This window comes from Tasmannia lanceolata, unplaced genomic scaffold, assembly GCF_043159265.1.
Source record: "Tasmannia lanceolata isolate RefF3 unplaced genomic scaffold, GAP_Taslan_0.1 ptg000004l, whole genome shotgun sequence".
NCBI lineage: Eukaryota > Viridiplantae > Streptophyta > Magnoliopsida > Canellales > Winteraceae > Tasmannia > Tasmannia lanceolata.
In genome coordinates, this window is record NW_027518681.1 from 11,352,241 (window position 1) to 11,374,570 (window position 22,330).

General features: G+C 37.5%; 2 protein-coding genes across 2 annotated transcripts; both read right to left on the reverse strand.

Moving 5' to 3' along the window:
• Positions 1-1,177: 1,177 nt before the first annotated feature.
• On the reverse strand, positions 1,178-15,649 carry LOC143875472 (BAT2 domain protein). The gene is made up of 9 exons (XM_077377036.1): positions 15,328-15,649; positions 14,035-14,232; positions 13,480-13,577; positions 10,870-10,960; positions 10,584-10,790; positions 10,240-10,496; positions 9,356-9,446; positions 9,047-9,263; positions 1,178-1,463 (listed from the first exon to the last, which is right to left on the reverse strand). Exons 1-9 carry the CDS (start codon positions 15,466-15,468, stop codon positions 1,249-1,251), a joined length of 1,515 nt encoding a protein of 504 aa, XP_077233151.1. The 5' UTR covers positions 15,469-15,649; the 3' UTR covers positions 1,178-1,248.
• Positions 15,650-19,049: 3,400 nt separating this feature from the next.
• LOC143875851 (GDSL esterase/lipase At2g23540-like) lies at positions 19,050-21,534 on the reverse strand. The gene is made up of 6 exons (XM_077377440.1): positions 21,398-21,534; positions 20,994-21,229; positions 20,666-20,796; positions 20,183-20,431; positions 19,822-20,077; positions 19,050-19,375 (listed from the first exon to the last, which is right to left on the reverse strand). Exons 1-6 carry the CDS (start codon positions 21,445-21,447, stop codon positions 19,152-19,154), a joined length of 1,146 nt encoding a protein of 381 aa, XP_077233555.1. The 5' UTR covers positions 21,448-21,534; the 3' UTR covers positions 19,050-19,151.
• Between the last annotated feature and the right edge of the window lie 796 nt (positions 21,535-22,330).

The following is a 22,330-nucleotide window of genomic DNA, read 5'->3' on the forward strand; positions in this document are numbered from 1 at the left end:
CACCTTTCACTTCTTGTTGCACAAAAGTCATAATGTCTTGGGGGTTTTGCTTGGCATTTGGGTACCATACCACCGAAACCCCATGTTTGAATTCAGATGTGGCATTGAAATCCCTGAAGACTAACGGAGACATTCCCGGCTCATCATTGAATGTCTGCTCATGTGTCACCCTTGTCTCCTCTCAAAGAAATCCAAGCCAAAAACCACAAAAAAAGTGGGGGCGAAACTTGTCTCAAGGACAACGAATTTAGATCCGTGCCTCGACTCAACAGATAAGTTCCTTAATCTTTTCATTTTACGAAGATAAGTTCCTTAATCTTTTCATTTTACGAGTTGATTCCATCTAGTGATTGGATTTCCTTTGTACTTGCGTCAATTCAATTGGTATGATCTGATTGCTTGCAATTTCTATGCCATATCATGTTTTATATGGTATAATCCTATACCTCATGTAATATTTTATCTAATAGGTTTGCTTTCTCTCTCTCTCTCTATGTCCAATCAGACCTAGAATACTGTGATGTCCACATCTATGTCCTACGAGGCTACGTGACTGGATTTCTCGTCTATGTCTAACCATAACTACTTGAATTCTTCACACTTCCATCGCACCAAAAGAAAGTTATTCGAGTGGTGATGGTATTTTGGGGTTCCTTTTCCACCCTCAGAAAGAATATAAGCTGGTGGCAATACCTAATATGTCTGTTATTCTTGAGGAAAGCTTTAGTAGGGCAAGACCGATGGTAATACAATGTGGCGTCTCTACTATGGAATAGTCAATAGTGTGTCTCACCTTCATCCAAACCGTTCATCTTATAGCCCTAGTTTTGGATCTCCAAATGCAACAGCTAACCATGAATGGATTGGATCAATCAAAACTGGGACCCACCATGAGTATGGACCTTTTTTTTATTAGGACCTGCTCTGGATGGAGCATGGACCAAAATACACACCCATTGGACGATTCTAAACCTCCGATTTGTAGAGGCTTTCTTGATGAATAAAGTAGAGCCCTGAAATTGGAGGGCTAAAATTCTAAACCTCCGTGGCCCATCATAGCAACACATAGGAAAACGAATGGTTTGGATCACGAAGCAAGTGGGCCAGCTTGTACTTTTGCCCCCTCAGTTTTCCTTGTGCATTCAGCCACAGACTTTTACTGCATTTCAATGAAAGATGAAAGAACAAATATGTACAAATACCATTAAGAATTGAGAATCAAAGGGTGGAAGTAAGATTTACATAATTTCAGGCAGAGGGCATGGAGGTCAAAAGAACTACAAATGCTAAGTATTGAAGTCCATCCTGGATCTTGTCCATGGCGGTGGCTCGGCCGGCGCGGAGATGATCGGAGATTGTATTGGCCTTCTCCTGGATTGAAGCCTCTTGTGGAAGGCCGTCATGGGCTTCTACAGAAGCACCTTTCAGGGCTGCTAGATAGGATTCAATGACATCTGAGATACCTGAGCAATGGGTACATTTAAATGGTCAAAATAACATCTGCAAGAGAAAACAATAGAAAGAACAAATCTATGCTGCATATGCACATACTTTTTTTCCTTTTTTTGTGCACATACATGTCTGCGAGTATTTATATAATGGAATACTAATCATCCTTTGACATGCTAACATTTGTTTGGAAAACGTTCTGGGTTTTAAATGCAGATGATGGTCTTGAATGCTGCCTTGAAACATAGATGAAGGACCTGGATCTTTAACGTACAAACATACAATTTGATAGAGATTTTCTGAGTCGGAAAGCTCTATGGAAAAGACAGGAGGGATTGTTGAAGAAAGTATGGACTTGTGAAAGGGTTGGGAGATTCTATTTGATCACAAAGCCAGGGAAGTGAACAACGTTCTGTCTCCTTGGAGCTTGGCTAGGGAGAGTGTCAGTAGAGTTTTTTTGTAGAGAGCCAATCCCTGCCACATTCTTAGCTCTTATTTCTTTATCTTTTTCTCTCGTTCAATATTAACTTTATCTACCCAATCACTAGAGTTTTCCTTCAAACCCCACGGATACTGCCTTCTTTTTGTTGCTATCTTTAGAATCACAAAAGTGAGTGTAAGTTAACAACTTGCTTCCTTCTAAAACATAAGGGCTCATCCATTCACACTTAAATTGGTGATTAACACACAATACTCACAAAAATAGGTGCGTGTTAGCACCTTCCCTTTGAAAAAACCAAATACCCATGAACAACTTTCTTTTTAATCATGAAATTTTCAAGGCCCAAACTCTTTTTTATGACCACCTCAACCAAATCCAACCCAACAAGCCTTTTTTCTCGGATTCTTCATGCTCAAAAACTTTCATTTGAATCCATTTTTCTCACCTTCGTCCCAACCCCAAATTTCAACCCTTATTTTCATATTTCTTTTTTATCCTCCATCACATCTCAATCACGAATCCTCTCACCAATGATATTATTTTACATTTTTTAGTGTCCTAGTTTTTTTTATTTCATGCAATAAGTCAACCAAGTTGCAACTGTGTCCTTGTCAACTCGGGAAGCACTGTGAGATTCCATTTATTTCAAATAATAATATTAAGATTTTTTTCCCTTTGACCTTGTTCATCCTGATTTTTTTAATGATGTCAGCTCATTCTTATGTTTGTGTCTTACCCCAGTTTCTTCTACAATCGGCTCCTGCTACTATGATATCTTTGTTTATGCTTACTCACTTTATTTCTTTCATAATATATCAGATGGATTTTTTTTGGTTTCTTTTCCATTGTTACTTTTATTACTGAGCACTTTGGCACACATCCAGCATCTAGCAGAGTGACGGAAGTGGTGACTACTACTTCCAAGACTTTTGAGACTTTTTGCTTATTGTGTGGCATCCACCAACAATTCTTTTGCACATATACACCATTGAAGAATGGTAAAGCCAAACGAAAGCATCAGTACACAACTGAAGGTTGGTTATACATGTTTCACTCTCAGGCAGCAAAGCATCTCGGACTGAGGCCTTCCACACTTCAATGCGTGTCATCAATGTACTTCTATCCACCACTCCAAGCCAAGCCTCCCCTACTTAGGTACTCACGGGAACAAATCCAAATAATTAATTTCTTATATCATGTGGCTGTATTCATTATGTTGATGTGCCCTCTTCCAGCAAAAGAAATCTACCCCAAGGCTATCAGTTGCAATATTTGGAGATATAGCAATAACCACAAGGATATCTGTGTTACTACTGTCTAGCAAAATCCTAATTTCATGTCATGTTTCTTTGAATGTGCCATCCTTTTATGATCCATCGAACATCAGCTGTGAGGATCAGGGCTCTAGCTATTATCAATCACTTTATAACACCATATGAGAAGTGCTATTGATGAGGAACAATCCAAGATGACATGAAGAATCAATGAGTAAAATAACATGGGTCCCATCATTAGTGTTAAAAGAGTTCTATTTAGTTTTTAAAGTATTATTTGAGTCTTTTTAAGTCATATGGGGGTATTAAAGTCTTTTTCCATCAAAATAGCTTAATTTCTTTGAGTTACGACAGTTTTAAATAGGCCCCACACATGTACTACGGGAATTGAAGTGGAAGCACGTCTTTAAATCCTTAGAATGGAGTAATTTAGTCCTTAGGGTTTTTTTATTTGTTTGATATAAATACTTAAGTTGGGTTTGTGAAAAAAAAAAGTTTATTTACTATTTGAGAGCTTCTTGAAGAAAAGCTTTTTCTCCATCATCTTCTTCTACTTCTTTGTGAGATGAAGGGGATTTTTTGGTGAGATGCCAGGGATTCTTTGGTGAGATGCCAAAGAAACTCATGGTGTGAAGCCTTGAGATACGTAGATTACCTATTATTATTATTTTTTGAAAGGTAGATTACCTATTATTACTTGCCACTTATTGTTTCTGTTAAGGTATAAAAGATAAATAACGCCTTTCTCCAACAACTTAAGCTTTTGGAGAGGTTGGTAAGTTAACATGGTATCAAAGCCAAAGGTCTCGAGTTCAAACCTCTTGGATAGCACAAATCCACATGCGATGGTCCGCCCAAAGTGGGACCACATGTGCCACGTGTTTGCCAAGTGGGCCACACGTGCGGGGGAGTGCTAAAGTATAAAAGATAAATAACGCCTTTCTCCAACAGCTTAAGCTTTTGGATAAGTTGGTAAGTTAGCAGTTTCTATTAATCTTTTTTTTTTGAACGGCAGCCAAATTTTATTGCAAAGGAAAAGACCGAGATGGTCAATACAAGAAAAACAGAAATAAAAGAAGGGCTACAACAATAACAAAACGACGAACTCTCAAGGCGGAAGAGAGTCAAATAACACAAAAGATTCCTTTCTAAACTATCCACCTCCTTATTTGCAAAGCAACACGCATGATGAAATACCATATGAGAAGAGCCGGTCCAATAAAAAATCTCATAAAAAAACCTATCTCCAAGGGGGTTTTTGTGAGCCCTTGAGCCAAAGGATGACATTCATGGAGTCCCCGACTGCGATCTCTAGCTACCAACTTAATCCCTTGTGCCCTGTTTGGTTTGCTTCTTTTGGGGAGATCAACATAAGATAATCTTCTGAAGATCCTCCCAAAGCATGTTTGGTTGCCATTTTGCACTTTGACCACCAGACAACTTCTAGACATCATTATTGCGTTTTTGCCTACATGACGGCAATGTTTCCCCCTCTAATCTTCTCCCTGTTTTTCACCAAAATGGTGGAATTTGTGTGGGAGATTAGGAGAAGATTCTTGTCTTATTCTCTTTTCTCTCTTTCCTTTCTCTTTCTTCCACCCTCTATTTTGGTAATGACACCCTACATCTTCCGCCAATCTTCTCGCGCAACCAAACAGAACTACCACTCTTCCTCCTAATCTCCTCCCCATTTTCCATGCTTGTGTATTTCCCTTTGACTTCTTCTTCTCCTAATCTCCCGACCAACTTCATGTAACCAAACATAGCATTGGTGAACTACTCACCTCTGCTTCCATGGCATTCGCCACACCAATGGGACCGGCAAAGGCCCAGATCACCTCCCCAAACTCGTTTTCTCAAGAGACCAACAACCCCGATGGGGCCACTCACTCTTCGACAACTTTTTGTTCAATCTTCGTACTATTGTTTCTATTAATCTTCTCTCATCTTTTTTAGTTTTTTTTTTCATAAATCACCTTCTCAAGAATCCTAAATCTCCATTAATCTCACCCAAAACCTCTCTTGCATTATTGTTCGCCTATCTTCTATCAAAACCCCTAAAACATCCATTAAAGTTTTCTCCCAACTATATAAACATCAATCAAATCCATCCATATTTTGTGCCCCTTTCGTTTTATCCCAAAACTAATTTTACACCCTCTCAGCATTCTTCGACAGCTTCCCAGCATATGTATGCACCCCTTCAAACCTATCAAAAACCTCGTTGAAATATTTCCCCAATTTACCTGTTTTAGGACTCAAACACTTAATTTTCACCCATATGTTTCACTCATATTCCCTACCACAACAATCTACATCATCCTGACATATATTTGCAACTTCATGGCTTGTGTCCACAGTCTACACCCTTCTAAAGCAACCCTAAACATAGTAGAAATATTTTCCCAATCGCATAACAGATTTTAGGAACTAAAACCTTAACTTTCACCTATCGTTTTCACCCTTAACGTTCGTTCCATAGATCTGCCCAGTGTCCGATTCGGTATCGGTGCAAATTATTAGGCCTTCCTTTGATCGTTCTGCATCAATTATGTTTGTTAGCGATACAAGAAAAATTAGCAAGCTCTAACAGCCCAAGCAATCACACCACAAATTAGCTAGAGACATTCGGTGCAGCAGTTTCCAATGAAAAGTGTATAGAGGCTGCAGAGGAATAAATTGGGGAGGGGGGGGGGGGGGGGGTGCAATTAACTGCAACCAGTGAATGTGGATATTCATATGCAGAATTGGTAGGAGATCCAAACACAAGCAGGTCAGTAGGGTACTACTTAATGAATGTAAAATCTCATGTAGCAACAGAAAGCAAAGGACTGTACATAGGTCGAGTGCAGAGTCAGATTATAGGTCTATGGTTTCCACCATACAAGAACTTACATGGTTGAGACAACACCGACAGGCACTACATTTAAGATCTGTCATAATATCTTATAATCATGTTTTCCGTGCTAGAACAAAGTATATAGAGATAGGCTATCATTTCATATGTGAGAAGGTTGACGATAGTGAAACTGATCCAAGTTACGCCTCAAGCACCATGAGTAATCATCATCACTATTTGATTGAGTAGTTGAACATGTTCTATAGAATACTTCAGCTCAAGGAGTATTAAAAGATGGATAACGAAGGTATTTTGCCCAATTGACCACTTTATGTATAAATACCAAAGTATTCCCCTTTTTTATATGAAGATGGAATAATATTTAGACTCCACATCCTCCCTCTTCTCTATCTTTGTAGTTCATCACATTCAAGGGATTTTTACTAGTACGACCCAACAACTTCAACCCAGAGGATTGAAGCCACTATCGCCACAATAGCACAACTAAGACCATACCATTTTTGTTGTCATTCTGGCCCCATTACTATCTAAAGCATCTACAATTATGTTGGCTTCTCTTCATCTATGAAATATCAAGAAGACTCGAAATTGAAAGGTCAAATTGAGTGTCTCGAGTCACTAGTACTCGAGCCTTCGCGAGAGGAGATAAGTCTCTCCAATCCCAAGTAAACACATTGAGGAAACCTTCTGTAAGCATGATTGGTTGGTCGGGATGGGTTGTTGGCAAGTACAAATGAAAATCCTAAACTCATCAAGAAAACGCGTGTTGTTAGTGTCTACCACACAGGAATTCTCCCCAAGTAAAAATGTCATGTCTCCCTTTTACATCGAAGTGAATCCATAAAGGGATGTTGTACATGCATATGTAATGAATCTCATGTACTTATCCTCCCTACATTACCAAATACAAGTATATGCTATCATGTGGGGTAGCAAATACAAACTAGCAAAACCTTAAATTCAGGATATAAGGTGATGTAGGAGCATCAATCATCAATTTCGAAACTCCAAGAAGGAAAAAGGAAAAGCATGGGAGAAGCCACACGCCATTAGATTTTTTTGATATAAGTAGCATTAGTTACTTGTACGTTTGGGCCCCACAAATTGCATGTCATGGTAAGGGAGGGAGTTATTTAAGTCATAGAATTTCTTTAACTTGAAACTGGTAGTTTAGATATTATAAAAGCTTTACTTAAGTTGTTTTTAGAAGTAATCTATGGGGTCTATTATTGTAAAATGTGAAAGGTACATTAGGGTGTTTGAGGTTCAGGTAAAGTAGGATCTATTTAGAATTTCTAATCTTGTAGAGCCACTCCACAAGTATGTAGCATCACTCCACAACCAGATTTTTAGTATCATAACTAAAACAAGAATTCTAGTTCAACATAAAAAGAAACACACAAAAATGTCACGAAAAATCTGGTTAAAAATGGTAGCATTTTTCGACATTCGAATTAACACTCTGGTTTTTTTGGGTGTGATACTGGTTGCAGATTTATGTTACAATTCTTGTGGACTGAATCTACAAGACTGGAAGGGTGTGATTATATCCTTTTCCTCTTTCGTGTAAGAGTTCTTGACTGCTATCTCACTTTATTCAGCTTTGAATAGAGAATTTCTTTTTTCTTATTTCCATGGGTATTTACAGCTATGATACCCAAATGCGGATATAGATACATAAAGGGTCCATAGGGACACAGGATCGCCAATTTTCAAAATGGAGGATGCAGAAACAAATACATGTATCCCATACCATTAGACATAAGACATGGCATGTATAAAATACCATAGAACTTAACTAGATTTAACATAGAAGATGGAATCAATAATAAATCTAAAATATCATTTCTAAGACACATACTCAAAATTGTAATTGCAAGTATGTGACAACAAAATGGAGGATGAGGAAACAAATACATGTATCCCATACCATAAGACATAAGACATGGCATAAATAAAATACCATACAACTTAACTAGATTGAACTTAGAAGAAGGAATCAATAATAAATCAAAAATAGCATCTATAAGATACATACTCAAAATTGTAATTGCAAGTATGTGACACCAAAATGGAGGATGAGGAAACAAATACTTGTATCCCATACCATAAGACATAAGACATGGCATGCCATACAACTTAACTAGATTTAACTTAGAAGATGGAATCGATAATAAATCTAAAATAGCATCTATAAGACACATACTCAAAATTGTAATTGCAAGTATGTGACACCAAAATGGAGGATGAGGAATCAAATACATGTATCCCATACCATAAGACATAAGACATGGCATAAATAAAATACCATACAACTTAACTAGATTTAACTTAGAAGATGGAATCGGTACTAAATCTAAAATAGAATCTATAAGACACATACTCAAAATTGTAATTGCAACTATGTGACACCAATAAGCAAAAGTATAATGGTTAACTCAGAGGGTAACATTTGTTTGACGTGATAGTTATTTTGACCAACAAATGTATTCATGAAGCATCTAGTATGAGTATCAGTATTGTATCATATCCACAGGATACATTAGGCGTCCACAAGTATTTGAAATTGTAAAACCTCACAGAAGAGTATTTTCTTATATGTGATTTATTTTGCATTTTTTTGGTAGGTACGCTGGAATTGAACCTCTGGCCTCAAGGTTGAAGAACATAGCCTTGACCATTGAGCTAGAGGTTCATTCCCTGCTATAGCCATGATAGAAACATATGTGGATATAGAAACATATTTTTTTATTTATTTTTGAATAAGATATAGAAACATATTTACATGCATATATCCCCAAACATGGATCAATCTCTGAGGGATTAGGGTTTCCCGGCCAAAAACATAAACCCTTGGATAGTAAACATGCATGGGAGAATATGAACATGATCAGTTATCCGAAAGAATTGTGCTGATACCAATTTGCAGTACGTATCATACAAAAGTGCACAGGTCCGAGTGAAATCTAAGAATAGTAATTATGACTATGTTCAAAAGGGTATGGATGCATTCAGATGTACCAGTGATAAAACTGTTGGAAACGGCTTCCACATCTCCACTCATAGATTGTGCCTTAGCTCTGATGATCTTAGCTTTTAAAAGAGAGTCTTCAGGCCAGTCAATTTTCAGAGTATCGTCTTCTTCATCTTCATTCTGTGATTTGTTTGCACTAGAGGTGACAGATTTTCCAAGCATCAGAAGCTGAGAAACCGCAAAGCAACATAGTTCTGAGAGTCTCTGCATAAGAACTGTAAGGATAAGCACCCAAAGAATAATAGCCATTTAACTGAAACTGCGAGAAAAAACTGATTTTCATGATGTTGACATACATGGACCCCCTCCGAGTGAATGGTTTCAAGTCTGTCAACAGTCCGTTGAATCATTTCATTAGCAGCTAAACCCCCCAACGCAGCTGTAAACCTGAAAAAGTCACACACATGCATCAAGATCCCAACCAGGAACACTTGGAGGAGTGTTAGCGTATGTGTGTCACTTATGTCTATCAGTAAAGTATCCAGAACTTGTATAGAACGCTAAATTCACAGCCTGTTCGTGTGGACAAGTTTTCTACTCCAAGTGTGAAAAAGTAACAAACAACTGAAAGAAGAAGGATAAATCAGAAGTTGATGTGAAAGTTGTTGCATAAGGTATTCAATTTGACGACATAATCAATTTGAAAGTTGTTGATGTAAACGTTGATGTGAAAGTTGTTGCATAAGGGATTCAATTTGATGACAAAATACAGCTACTATCTCCCTCCATCCTTCGTCAACTTTTTTTTCGGTAGGTAAGCTGGGGTCGAACCTGAGACCTCAAGGTTGAGAAACAAGGCCTCAACCGATGAGCTACAGGCCCAACCCTGTCGACTTCTTGCACTGCGGCTGAGGGCAGCGCGATTGACCTCCAAGAAGGGAATTCATACACTGATAGCAATATGATGCAATGGGGTTTAAGATGCACGAAATTGGACATAGGAATCTGGCTTGCAAATCACGAAATCAAAGGAGAATAAAATAATTCAAGAAGAGAAGGTGCTCTTCTGCATCATCACTTAATCCCAGCATGCATTAGTAACCATCCATCCATGCATGCATGAGTAACTATTGATACAAGCACACATGCAAGTATGTATACACACAAATGCACAAGTTACAAAAAAATGCACGCGCACTATGGATTTTAAACAAGAAAGAATTGAGTGTATAATTGATACCCTGCAGCCATATCAGCAGCCTTGCTGACACTTGAATCACGTAAAATTTTCATCTCGTTGACATTCCCCTCTTCTACAGTTTCGATACTCTTTCCCTTGTCTGAGTCAACACCGCTTCCTTCAATTTCGGTACTCAAACTGAAAATTTGCTGCACCTGTCTAAGCTTTCCATCATAGAAGGACTTCTGTTCAGCTGATAATTTTGCTTTTTTCCGATTATATAACAGTGTGTAATGGTTTGACAATGCTTCCAGCTCCTGGGAACCATGGAAGATTCATCCACCTCAAAATCACAACATCAGGAATTGAAACATGTAAAGAAGCTTATCCAAAAAAAATATCACCTCAAGCTGCTCTGGACCTCCATAGATGTAAAAGCAGCGGTCAAATGTGACTTCCTCTAAAAACTGTTCCTCATCATCAGCTTGTTGATCAGCCTTCTTCTGATTCTTCTCAACTTCGATACCAGTCTCTGCAATTAGTAGTTCCATGGTCTCCTTGCCTACAAGTTCGAGCACTTGCATTCCCTTTGCTGTAAATGCTTTTCCAGTCTGTAAGGCAAAGGTAAGAATTAAGCAATTCCGAGTTTGGACAGACAGAATAAGGGAGAATGATGAGTGGAATTCGTACCTCTATTAGAGATGGGGCGAGAGAACCAGTATTCAGAGGTAGACTGCCATGCTGAATAGAACCGGCGAGGTTTGCAGCAGAATGCTCAATCCTGGGGAATAGTAATTAAAGAATCGTATGCATAATGTTATTAATTAACAAAAGAGGTCAAGTTTTTTCCAATTGAAGAAAGAAGAGATGCTCACAAATTCAAAACATTACTCAATGTTCTAAACTAGAATCAAATGTAAATTAGTATATGAGGAATTTTGTTAATGAGAAATTCAAATGGCATCAACTTCCAGGATGCGTTTCTCTCAAATACAACAGATCTTAAGTAACATTCTATAATCTAAAAAAAAACAGATCTTAAGTAAATATTAAATATGTAGGATAAACTCAAGCAGTTCTTCTAGATCACATACGCAAGCATATAAAGACTGTCATGCTTCTCTATCCCAGTAACATTCTATAATCTCCAACTCTCATACACATTGTCAGTAGAATTACATTATCATTTCATGTCAACCAGGTGATCAAGTGGTCGAAATGGGAAGTGGGAGCGGGGAATAATGGACCAGAACATGTGCTGTTTTAAGAGTCCGGATAGTAGCAAAGCAGCATAACTCCCAGACATCCCTATTCACAATGACCATTAAACATATTTTATGGTTTGACTGATAGTAAATTAACTCTCCTGAGAAAAGAATCACAAGATAGATCAAATTGGCAAGTGTCATGTGAAAGAAAATGAAACAATAAAATCACTCCTTAGATTAACACACGCACATACACACGAGGGGGCTGCATGTATATCTATGTATTACAATAATGTGTCTGTAGTCTGTACAGTAGGAAATTTCCATAAGTACTGACATAGATTACAAATTAACAATCAGTGCCCAATATTTTTAATAAGCAACATTATATTGATGTGATCCAGGGGGCCATGATTAGGCTTTTATATTACTAACATGATTGACATGTCTTATTTCTTTTTATTTAAGATTTATTTAGTATTAGGCGACACTTTGAATTTATTGCCGACACGGGTGTCCTGCTGTGTCCGACACGACACGCATGTCCACACGTGTCGACGCCCCTTTGGACACTTTTAGTTTGTTAAATGAATACCATACTTATATTGTTACAAATTATGATAGTAATCAGTAATTTTATATCTATGTAAGCCACTAATTCTAGATTTTTAGATGTTGCAATGTTAGGCAACTCGTATCCATGTCGAAACCAAACCCGTATCTATGATCATCATTATAGATACTTTGTATTTTAGCCGTGTCCTCGTCTCTAAATTTTGAGGGTTTGCCGTGTCCGACACTCCGCGTCCGTGTCGACACGCGACACTCATGTTCGTGTCCACAAATGTAGAAGGAAAGAAAGGGAATGAAGGAGGATTGATACTCACTTGAGAGAGAGAGAGAGAGAGAGAGAGAGAGAGAGAGAGAGATGACAACCAAGCTTGGGAGTATAAACACAATTTTATTCAATCATATCATCACAGCTAAGGCCATAGACTTTTACAATTTATAGATACTTGAAACCTCACAAAATTCATGCTTAGGGGAGGATTAGGACTCCTAAACTTCACACAGATCAATATGTAAACCCCAATTCATACCCCTACTAGGTCTCCCATCAACTTAATACCCTTTTTTCATTGACTTTTCTTCTTAAAACAAAATTCTTAACAGTCTTAAGGACTCCTATTTTCTATCAGCAGTAACAAGGCAAGTGTCAAATGACTTAGTCAACTCCTAAAGGCTTAAGGACTCCCATTACATGGACTCTATCTAATCCAACGGGCTACTACAAACAAACTAGATCTATTCAAACCCATCATGAAAACTAACCCACTTCAAGTCCCACCAATACAAGGACTTCCTTATGTTGCAATGTGTGCTCTTGTGGTTACTAAGCAGCTTAAGCAATTAATTACAAATGACTTAAATGCTCCTATCACTAAGATCTTCATAATAAATATGTGAGGTGAGGCCCATTTTAAGCACCTACATCTTGAAAAAACCAAGTGATATTAGTAGGAAAAGACCATGGTACTTCTCTTCTAACTTAAAAGACACCTAAAGAACACATAAAAATTTTGAATATTGTCGTCCGCATCGTTAACTTGGGAAACTTAGGATGACTTTAGAACTTCTATGTTGCGAACACAAAATAACTTTATACCTTTGCAGGTTTCACATTACATCTATCTACGGAAGTCCCAAATGTTTTTTATTAGATAACGGATTTTTGGCATTAGTAAGACAAAATCATGACATTGAACAAGAAAACATTGAGTCCATCTGCTTTTGATAGAAAATAAAATATAATCATTAAAAAAAAAATCGAATCCAATCAGTATGATTAGCATTTAGTTAACCTAATGTCTTCATATTATTAGCCCATATGCTGATTATTTTCTGATCAATAAACTGGAAGAATATCTTCATCATGAAACATAGAGCCAGGAAGGCTATCTTCATCATAAAACATAGACCCAATTGTCGTTTTTCCTGGGCAGAACGGTGAACAATACATTTCTATAACTGGGCAGAATGGTGAACAATACATTTCTATATGAAATCCATCCAATAATTCATGCATACATACTTGTGTACCAAGTTTGAACCCCCTCTCCAAGCACTACCCAATGCTTGCCATGCTCCTGAAGCAATGTTTTCCACAGAATTATCAAGAGCTTTAAGACCCTGCACATAATAAAAACAAAGTCTCATTTGAGAAATGATTGTGCCAAACCTAACTAACAATAACAATAGCATTTCTGTCAGAGAAGCAATTTATATGTTTTATAAGTGATACCTCTATCCTTCAACAATAAAAACAGAAGAGCACATACTGCCTCATCTCACCAAATGCTAACAAGCAAAACAGTGAGAATAAGTGTAAGCAGCATAAACAGGTCTGCCAACTGAAAGAAACGGGCTCAATATTGGCATCCAATAAATGAGCAACACACGTATGTATGCTACTTACAGGAATGCAAGCTCTGACAAGAAAGAACATATTATGAAAATAGAAATAAAAAAAACATGCATTACAAGGCCTATTTTTTTTTTAAATAAAAAAAAACATGCATTACAAGGCCTATTTATCAACTATAAATAAACAATCCATTCTAAGTTACAGTTTCTGAGTGTAGCTTGCCTGGCCCAGTACAGAATCGTCACTGGCTTTCTCCAATTTATCCAGGGCAGACCTCCGTATTTTATCCTCATCAGTATCAACTTCCTCATTGTCTGCTGATTTCTCTAACTCCTCATCCATCTTAACAGATTCTGAATCAGGATCGACATTCTGTAGTTCTGAGATTCCCTTTGCTGCATTCTTAGCTACTGCAACAGCCTGAGTTGACAAATTGACAATGAAAGGCATATTTACTCGACAAAATATAATAATTGAGCACCAAAGGCAATTCAAGAACATATTCAGAATCGTAACCTAAGCACTTCAGAAGTACATTCATCGTCAACGTTTTAAAATGTGGTGGCTACTCACTGAATATTCCCTCACCACTTAAAGAAAACATAGCAAGCAAAAGGAAAAATCCCACCAAATCTTGGAAGTTGGTTTTAGAATTTTTCCCCCTTGACATCTTATGAGCTTTCTTTTGTACTTTTTGTTCATTTTTCTTTTTCTCGTTTGTACTTTTGACCATCTCGGTCTCTAGGGTTTATTTCCAAAAAAAAAAAAAAAAAAACCTTCATAGAAAAATAAGAATCATATATCAAAGAAAATGATTCCAAAACCAATCATCTAGAAATATGATCAAAACTTTAAAAAAATGTAGCAATGCATGGGGAAAAAAAGAGCAGATCTGAAATCAGAGTTTCTGAATCTCAGGATGCAGTCAGTAAAATCAAATGCATCACATTACCTAGACTGCAATTTATAGCTCTAATTTCAACATCGAAAGACATAAAAATCAAATTAGGGCAAAAGAAACGTCAGCAATTGGGGATAAGAAAAATTGAATAAGTTGCTCTGATGCTCAGGATGCAGTCAGTAAAATCGAATGCATCACATTACCTAGATTGCAATTTATAGCCCTAATTTCATCATCGAAAGACAGAAAAATCAAATTAGGGCAAAAGAAACATCACAAATTGGGGAAAGGAAAATTGAATAAGTTGCTCTGATTCACAGATGAAGTCAGTAATATCAAATTTATCACATTACCTAGACTGAAACTTATAGCCCTAATTTCATCATCGAAAACCAGAAAAATCAAATTAGGGCAAAAGAAACGTCAGAAATTGGGGAAAAGAAAAATTGAATAACTTGCTCTGATTCTCATGATCCAGTCAGTAAAATCAAATGTATCACATTACCTTAGATTGCAATTTATAGCCCTAATTTCATCATAGAAAGCCATTAACATCAAATTAGGGCAAAAGAAACGTGGGAAAACAATGATCGAATAAGTTGAGAATGAATTACATTTCGAGAAATTTCTTCTGCAGCAACAGAAGCTGCTTTCTGAAGATCTGAGAGCATTGAAAGAGGAGAAATTCCCCAACCTCCCCATCCTTTTGCTGCAACGGGAGCCTCTTGCGAAGCCGAATTCGAATTTTCCTCCATGAAATCAAGAGATCGCGATCCAAATATTTCGATTTCTTCTTCTTTTTTTGTCTTTTATAGAAGAGATGAGATCTGGTTTTAGGGTTTCTACCTCGATCTCATCTTCGAAAATCGGAATTTTCTCGGCACTCACTTATCTGCAAAGTCTCGTGTCTTTGTTCACTCGCATTTTCCGATCTGTTGGAAGGTTATTAATACGAGAACGGAATTCAAATTCATCCATCTAGGGAGACGTGTCTCATTGAAAATAGAATAGACGCCATCTTATTGGCTGGTTTTTTGGAACCGCGTGGTTTTCGGGAGCGTCTTTTTCAATTTTCACGGGAGAAGAGTCTTACATTATCACCGCTTGACTCCATGCCATTTGCTAACATGCACCGAGTGTGCGAAGCCACCCATCAATCTGCATTTTGAAAAGGACAATATTACGAGGGCGATGACATTTTCACCGCCTGCAAGTAGGGGTGGCAAGTTCGGTTTCGGTTCGGTTTGACCCCCAAACCGAACCGAACTTTGAATCGGTTTGGTTTTACCAAACCAAAACCGACCCAAAACTGAATTTTCAGTTCAGTATCGGTTCGGTTTTGCCAATTTTGCCACCCTTTACTCGTAATAATTGCAAATATTCAGTTTCGGTTCGGTTTGATACCCAAACCGAACCAAACCGAAACCGAATTTTCGATTCGGTTTCGGCTCGGTTCCGGTTCGGCTCGGCCAATTTTGCCACCCCTACCTGCAAGACACATTCGGCCCGCTGCTAATGTAATTTGACGTCAAAAAGCGTTAAAGTTGCCCACTGTTCACCTTATAAGGGGGCGAATGCGTACTGCATAAGGCATTTCGTAGATGGTGGTCGCATTTCAGACAAGCCACCTCGTGAATGATGACAAAATCTGCTGAAAAGTGAGCCTCTGTGGCTGGTCTAACATGCAACAGACCATCTGCGAAATGCCTTCTACGATGTTTCCTAGCAAATCCCTTATGATGGAGCGTATTAATTATGGAACATTGATTTGGAGAATCACACACACATGGAAGGACGCAAACTCAGCATCAGATCATCTTTCTAAATTTGATTGCCCTTGTAAAGGAATCAGTATTCCTATTTTTCTTTCAGGACAATGGGGCCTGCCAAACCCAACCCTTGCTTGCCTATTAAAAAAAATTCTAGAATATTGATCACATAAGATCTCCCGGCTCTGATTCAACCCCAGAGTGGATCATCAATCTTTGGGTCACCCACATTATGAAGATTTGAGAGCATGGAAAGAAGAGACCCCACTCCAACACCCTTGTTTTTGGTAAAGGATTTGCTAGGCAATTTCCCATAAAGCCATTTTGCGGCTCAATTTTACAGCATGGAAAAGCCACAAAATCTCACTTTTAAGTAGGGGTGCAAGTTGGGTCGGGTCGGGTCGAGTCGGGTTTTTTCACGTTAACGCGTTGTAGGAAAAAAGAACAAATCTTCACACCAAAAATCTCTAAATTTATGTAATCAAGTGTATAAATTTAAGAAGGAAATTATATTTCCACATCACAAACATGATCACCTCCTACAAAAGAGAGCTGCGAATTGGCTTTCCACGAAATTGCCTAACAAAGCCCTTATGATAAAATATATATGAAAAATTAATCATAGGCTTACATGTGTGTCTTTCTATTTGACAAAGAAAGTTCATCATTTTGATTTAACCTTCTACCCATACACCGCATAAAACTAGGAACATGTGGGTCATCTCATGGTTGAATGGTTCATTAATGTAATCTTTGTAACTTTTAAACCAAAAGAAAAAAAAAAGAAAAAGGATTTTACATATCGAGAAACCCACCAACTTTTAATAATCTACATTAAAAGCTGGAAAATTAAATTAGGGAAAAAAAAAGGGTCTAAAATTAGGACAAGGTTATTATTGAAGGGGGGAGTGGCGCCTCCTTGGAGATTCTTGCCGTTCATAGATGAGATTCATGAGATTATATCAAGGTCATCGGCTGTCTTGAAGCATGTGAGGAGGGCGGCCAATGAGAAGGCTGATCTGTTAGCCAAGAGGGGTGTGAATAGTGACTCTTTACAATGGTTTGATTAATTTCCCTCTTGATCAGCCATGTCTTGTTCTGTTGATGTTGTGTATTTTCTGTTTCTGCTTTCTTATCTTGTAATCTGTTCTATTGGGCTGTCCCACCTCGGGCTTCCCTTTCCATTCTAATATGATTCACCATTTCAAAAAAAAAAAGAAAGAAATTTGAGTAGGAATTAGAAGAAATTTATTATAGTCCGGTTCCCAAACACATGAGTGAGTTATTTAATAGTGGGGCCTACATAAAAAGCTTAATGCCAATAAAGTAATAATGACGCCACATGCATACTAAATCAATGATCTACTAATCGGGCTAACACTAATAACCAATATCCACAATCCAATATCTAGAATTAAATGGGGCCCCAAATAAAATAATGAGTTGTATACTAGTAGGGCCTACAAAGACCTGATTGCTAAACAGACAATGAACCTCACATGTAAGCTAATCAATGACCTACTAGCAGGGTTAAGATGGAGGCCCCCACGACCAAAAATTAATGGATCAAAATGTGATATAGTAGTGGGCCTACATAGAAGTCCTAACGACCAACAAAACGCAATGACCCCTCACATATTAATCTCTAATGGGCCCATATTTCAAAAGACAATGTTTCATTCTTTGTTTCTTTATATGTAGCTTACTCTCATTTTTTTTATTTTAATGTTTCTTTGATTGATTTATGTATTATGCGTATTTCTGATTTCTTTTCTATGTGCTTTTGCTTTGTATTCTGTACTCGCTGTACTAGCTGAGAAAATGCCATTTTTTGGGATGAAATTTCTGCAATTCCGTACGAAATTTGGTAACCGAATAAAAAATTAATATTTTATCACAAATTTCGCCGAAATTAACGAAATTTCGACCGCAATTTGGTAAATTTCAAGGGTTTTGGTTTCGAAACGTTTCGGTGTCGGAATTTCTGATTTCGGTCGAAATTTAAAACCATGCTTATATCTTTGTCTTAATTTTTTAAGTTAAACTTCCTTTATTTTTTTCCATTAAAATGGCAAAACTTCCCGTGCAACGCACGGGTCTGCAACTAGTTAAAAGTATGGATCACACAATGACCAAAAACCAGGGGAGCCTACATATATTATAACAAGTTATTGCTAATTGTCAAAACCCTATGGACCCCATATTTCTAGATGTTGCCCAACATTTTTTCATATGGAAAGAAAATCTGCATCCGAGGTTTTAAGATGAAAATTTTAAAGACAAAACTGAGTATTTTTCTTTCTTAAGGGAGATGTTTGTCCATAACTACCCAAAAAAAATGTACATGCCCATCCTGAAAAGCCTTTCCTTCAGCAACTAAACCATTGAGAGTGATGAAAACTTTAAAATATTTTCCTTTACACCACTTTTCAGTGATTTGCTTATAATCATCTAGTAAGCATGAATTTAAGACTTATTGATATCTAGGATTGGTCCCATAAAATAGAAAAAAGAGAAGAGAAAAGAAAGGAATTCCATACAAATTAAATTTCTCATTCAAGTTAAATCCCTCCCCTTAGATCTTACATCATTTTACTACTCAAATTAAAAAAAAACCCAACATGAGATAATAAAGAGAGAAGGTATAAATAAGAGAGAAGAGTACAAAATCAATAGTCTTTAAGTTGACGAAGATTCATTGGAGATATAGACTTGGTGTCTCCGTCTATGAGTTGCTTAGCAATTATAAGATTGGCAGCCTCGCTTGGATGGTAAGGATCCCAGAATACATGCTTGGATCTGTCATTACACAAAGTTGAGGTGGGCCCACATGGGATGATTCCTTGGTACTGTCCTCCATTTCCACAACATGCAATGCTTGCTGTTCGAAACCCTGCACAATTTTATTATGCTTTGTTACATGCGCTTGATAACTTGGAGATGAAATCCTTACTGCTGCCTCATTTTGATACTGACACTCCTATCGTTATTGTACACTTTTTAATTGACTATTAATATTGCCTTTTGGGAATCCCCCAATAGCCTCTATCACACCTTTTGTTTGTCTTCTCCAGAAAATAAGCAATTCTAAGGAGAAGACAAACATAGGGTGGAAATGTCGCCAATTTAAGGTAAAGGAGGCAAACAAAAGTGGGTGAAAATGTTGGGAAATGGGGTGGAAATATAATTTCCCCTTGGTTATATGCAACTGTTTACAGATGCTGGTCACCTTTATGTTTTAGGCATTTTTCACTGATCTATTTCTATATATATGAGAGAGAGAGAGAGAGAGAGAGAGAGAGAGAGAGAGAGAGAGAGAGAGAGAGAAGGAGCACTCACCATATTTAGCATAATTTGTAATTACTTCCAGGACCAAATCATATACATTTGCTAGACAAAACTTTGATCCAGGGAGGTTATCATTTAGCTCTGCCAAGAGATCCTTCAATCGACCATTGTATTGGACTGCTAGGTCATTGGGTAGCTTTACACACTCACCCTCACTAAGTTGGTTTATTGTCTTCTGATAGGGAATGCACCCTATGGGCCCCACATTCCCTATCACAAACTTTCGGGCATCCAAGTTGTAAAGCCTCTGTCATGAAAACAATGTCATATATCAGAGCACAGACACACGCCCATATAGATAGATAGACAGATAGATAGAAGGATAGATAGATAGAGACAGGGAGGAACTTACAGTAAGTTGAATCCTCAAATTGCTGATTAGGTGGTTAACGAAACCATCAGGGGTTTCAGAGATTCTTTCTCCAATAGAAACAACTGGGAGAAGATAGTTGTTGAGGAAGTCATTTGATCCAATGGTGATTGAGAAGATGGACCTCTTCATTACGTAGTCTCTTGCTTTAGACTTGCCTAGCAATGCATCCATACGCTGCCTTGTTATGTTGAAGTAATCCACCTGTATATCCATCCCAAGTCTCCCCACCTGCAACAACATAATAACTCTCTATTAGGTTTCACTTACAAATTACAAATGGTGATGTTTTATCTTCACATCTATACTTGTCAATGCGACAAGCATTTTATCTCCAAACATGTTCTACTACTAAGATGAATGGGTCTCCTTAAGTTCAACCTATATATAGAAAGGGTCGACAAGTAGACAATTTAAAGAGTATGAAAAACAAACAAAAAAAAAGTAGAGAAAAGAGGAATTTACAAATATTCTCCCCGTCGCGTTCATAATTCCTCCTCCACCAGAGGCAAAATTCACTCCATTCAGTATGGCTGAGCCTGTTGCATTTGGAGACAGAAACGGGATGGCATAGTCTGAGGCCCCCAATTCTTCTCCTGCAAAAAAGTAATCCATAGAGCTTATGTTTAAACTTTCTAACGTTCTCTAAAAAGGGAACTCTGAAGTCTGAATTATATGTTAACAAAATATAGATATTCGACTAGCTAAACATTATTTTTGTCCAAGATAATGTGCAAATATATAAAACTATGCATATTAATTTCTCAATATGATTCTTAGATCATGAACTCACCCACAAGATCTCCAATGGTCCTCCCATTTGTGTAACGACCAGTCGGGTTTCCCCCGGAAGCCGCAAAATCAATACCATTAGGGGGCATATTAGCCTTTGACAATGTCGAAAGATAGTTGTTATTTCCAGCATCCACCAGAGAATCTCCAAAGATGAAAGAGGCTCCCAAACCCTGGCCCTTGTCATCACCTCTAATGAGATGAGCCAAGGTGGTAAAGACCAACACCACCAAAACCCTGTACATCATGGTGAAAGAGATAAAATGAAATGCTGAACAACTTCCTTATCAGGAAGATCTAAAATGAACTGTTGAATAACTTTCTTTTCATAGAGTTTATATCTATGCTCTCCAACAAAGGAAAGAAAAGTTCCATTTCAAAAAAAACAAAGGAAAGAAAAGTCACCAATATGAAACTTGTGGGGATGAACCTCCAATTAATGGATCGAGTTGCATTTGGTTTGACCCTATTGAGGAAAAAGGGTATAAAGTTGATAGAACGTTTCTTGGGGTAGTTCACCCATGGTTGTATTGGCGTTTGCGTGCCAAGGAATGGTGCAATTTACTTTTGGAACAAGGTTGTGTGCAAAGAGTCAAAGAGGTTGGTAAACGTAATTCTTATATTAGATTAATTTATGTGAGTGCTGTTGGGAATTTAGGTGCAATATAGGCTGGAAGTTTGAATTATAAAACCTACTTCTGTCGAGGAGAAAAAAAGTCAAGGCTATTAGGAGAAAGGATAAACATATCTTACATATTTCAAAGAAGCACCTAGGTAGAGTGTTTGTTTAATCACTTAAGGCTATAGTAGAGTAAGCTACTCTCTCTCTCTCTCTCTCTCTCTCTCTCTCTCTCTCAAGTTTCAACTAGGATTAGTATTCCTCACCTACCGATAACTCTTACTAAGAAACAAAAAAAAAGGAAAACAAGAAATCTAAAGAAAATAAAAAAAATAAGAAACTACATGAGATCACTCGTGGGTGTAAAATGGTGGGCCCATCATATGCATGGGTTTTGATAGAGATGGTGGGCCATATCATATCAAAGTATGAGGTGTAAAATTATCCCCCTGGCTACACTATACATGGGTGCAAATGATGTGCCTCACCTGATCAAAACATGAGTTGTAAAATGATGGGGTCCCACTCATGCTATGCATGGGTGTAAAGAAATTAAACTCCATCAACTCAACTCAACTCAACTCAAGTAAGCCTTTGTCCCAAACTAGGTGGGTAAAGAAAACTTCATAATAGAAAGAAAAATAATGTAAATTTTTTTCATTAAAAAAGTTTCACTAAAAAAATTTCATGGAAAGAAAATGAATGACAGTGGAAATAAA

What these genes read in the sequence shown, in the direction of transcription:
- LOC143875851 (XM_077377440.1), bottom strand. Translation starts at nt 21,447, where the DNA reads ATGCAACTCGATCCATTAATTGGAGGTTCATCCCCACAAGTTTCATAT. An exon ending in TCCCCACAAGTTTCATATTG is followed by an intron (nt 21,230 to 21,397) that starts GTGACTTTTCTT and finishes CATGATGTACAG; the next exon opens with GGTTTTGGTGGTGTTGGTCT. An exon ending in TACAAATTATGCTAAATATG is followed by an intron (nt 19,376 to 19,821) that starts GTGAGTGCTCCT and finishes AAAATTGTGCAG; the next exon opens with GGTTTCGAACAGCAAGCATT.
- LOC143875472 (XM_077377036.1), bottom strand. Translation starts at nt 15,468, where the DNA reads ATGGAGGAAAATTCGAATTCGGCTTCGCAAGAGGCTCCCGTTGCAGCA. An exon ending in CAGAAGAAATTTCTCGAAAT is followed by an intron (nt 14,233 to 15,327) that starts GTAATTCATTCT and finishes TTGTCAACTCAG; the next exon opens with GCTGTTGCAGTAGCTAAGAA. An exon ending in TCGCCCCATCTCTAATAGAG is followed by an intron (nt 10,791 to 10,869) that starts GTACGAATTCCA and finishes TTTGCCTTACAG; the next exon opens with ACTGGAAAAGCATTTACAGC.